Raw genomic sequence first — 551 nt, 5'->3', positions numbered from 1 at the left:
AGCGGCCAGCCGTGCCACAGCCGTGCCCACAGCCGTGCCACGCTAACGGCCCCCTCAGCGGGGCGCAGCACCTTACCAGTTCTCTATCATCTCCTTGATGGCATTTGCCGGTCTCTGGATGACCTCGCCGGCCGCGATGCGGTTCACCACGGCCTCATCCAGCCGACGGATGACGCCAGCTACCAGCGCCATGGCAGGAGCCCGGCCCGCGAGGGAGCGGGACGCAGCACAGGACCGCCCGCCGCGGGGGGCGAGTGGCGGCGAAGCTGAAAACCCCCGCGCTGCTCTCTCGCGCCAAACATCCGTCGTGCCCTGCCCCGCACTACGCACACCGTGCTGCGGCGCTCTGCGATTGGACGAGACGAACGTCCATCACTCGACAGCCCTCCTGCCCGCGGCAAGAACAGAGAAGGGGTCGGGAGGAGGTGGCACGGCGGAGCCGCGCGGCGATTGGCGGAACGGCGCGATGGAGGCGGGGCTTCCAGCGGCCATTGGGTGACGCCTTGTGGCGGAGAGGCTGTGCAGGCGGCGTCGTGGCCGGCGCCTGTGAG

General features: G+C 70.2%; 1 protein-coding gene across 3 annotated transcripts in view; it reads right to left on the bottom strand.

The window, feature by feature from the left end:
- The window catches only part of MLH1 (mutL homolog 1), an 18722-nt gene extending 18391 nt beyond the window's left edge, over positions 1 to 331 (bottom strand). For all 3 annotated transcript variants that reach the window (XR_002434938.1, XM_021385978.1, XM_021385979.1), the window contains exon 1: positions 77 to 331. Coding sequence is in view for 2 of the 3 variants with exons in the window: in XM_021385978.1 (XP_021241653.1) it covers positions 77 to 192 (116 nt within the window). In the remaining variant the exon portion in view is untranslated. The remainder of the gene's footprint in view (positions 1 to 76) is intronic.

This window comes from Numida meleagris, chromosome 2, assembly GCF_002078875.1.
Source record: "Numida meleagris isolate 19003 breed g44 Domestic line chromosome 2, NumMel1.0, whole genome shotgun sequence".
NCBI lineage: Eukaryota > Metazoa > Chordata > Aves > Galliformes > Numididae > Numida > Numida meleagris.
This window is presented reverse-complemented; position numbering and strand designations above follow the sequence as displayed.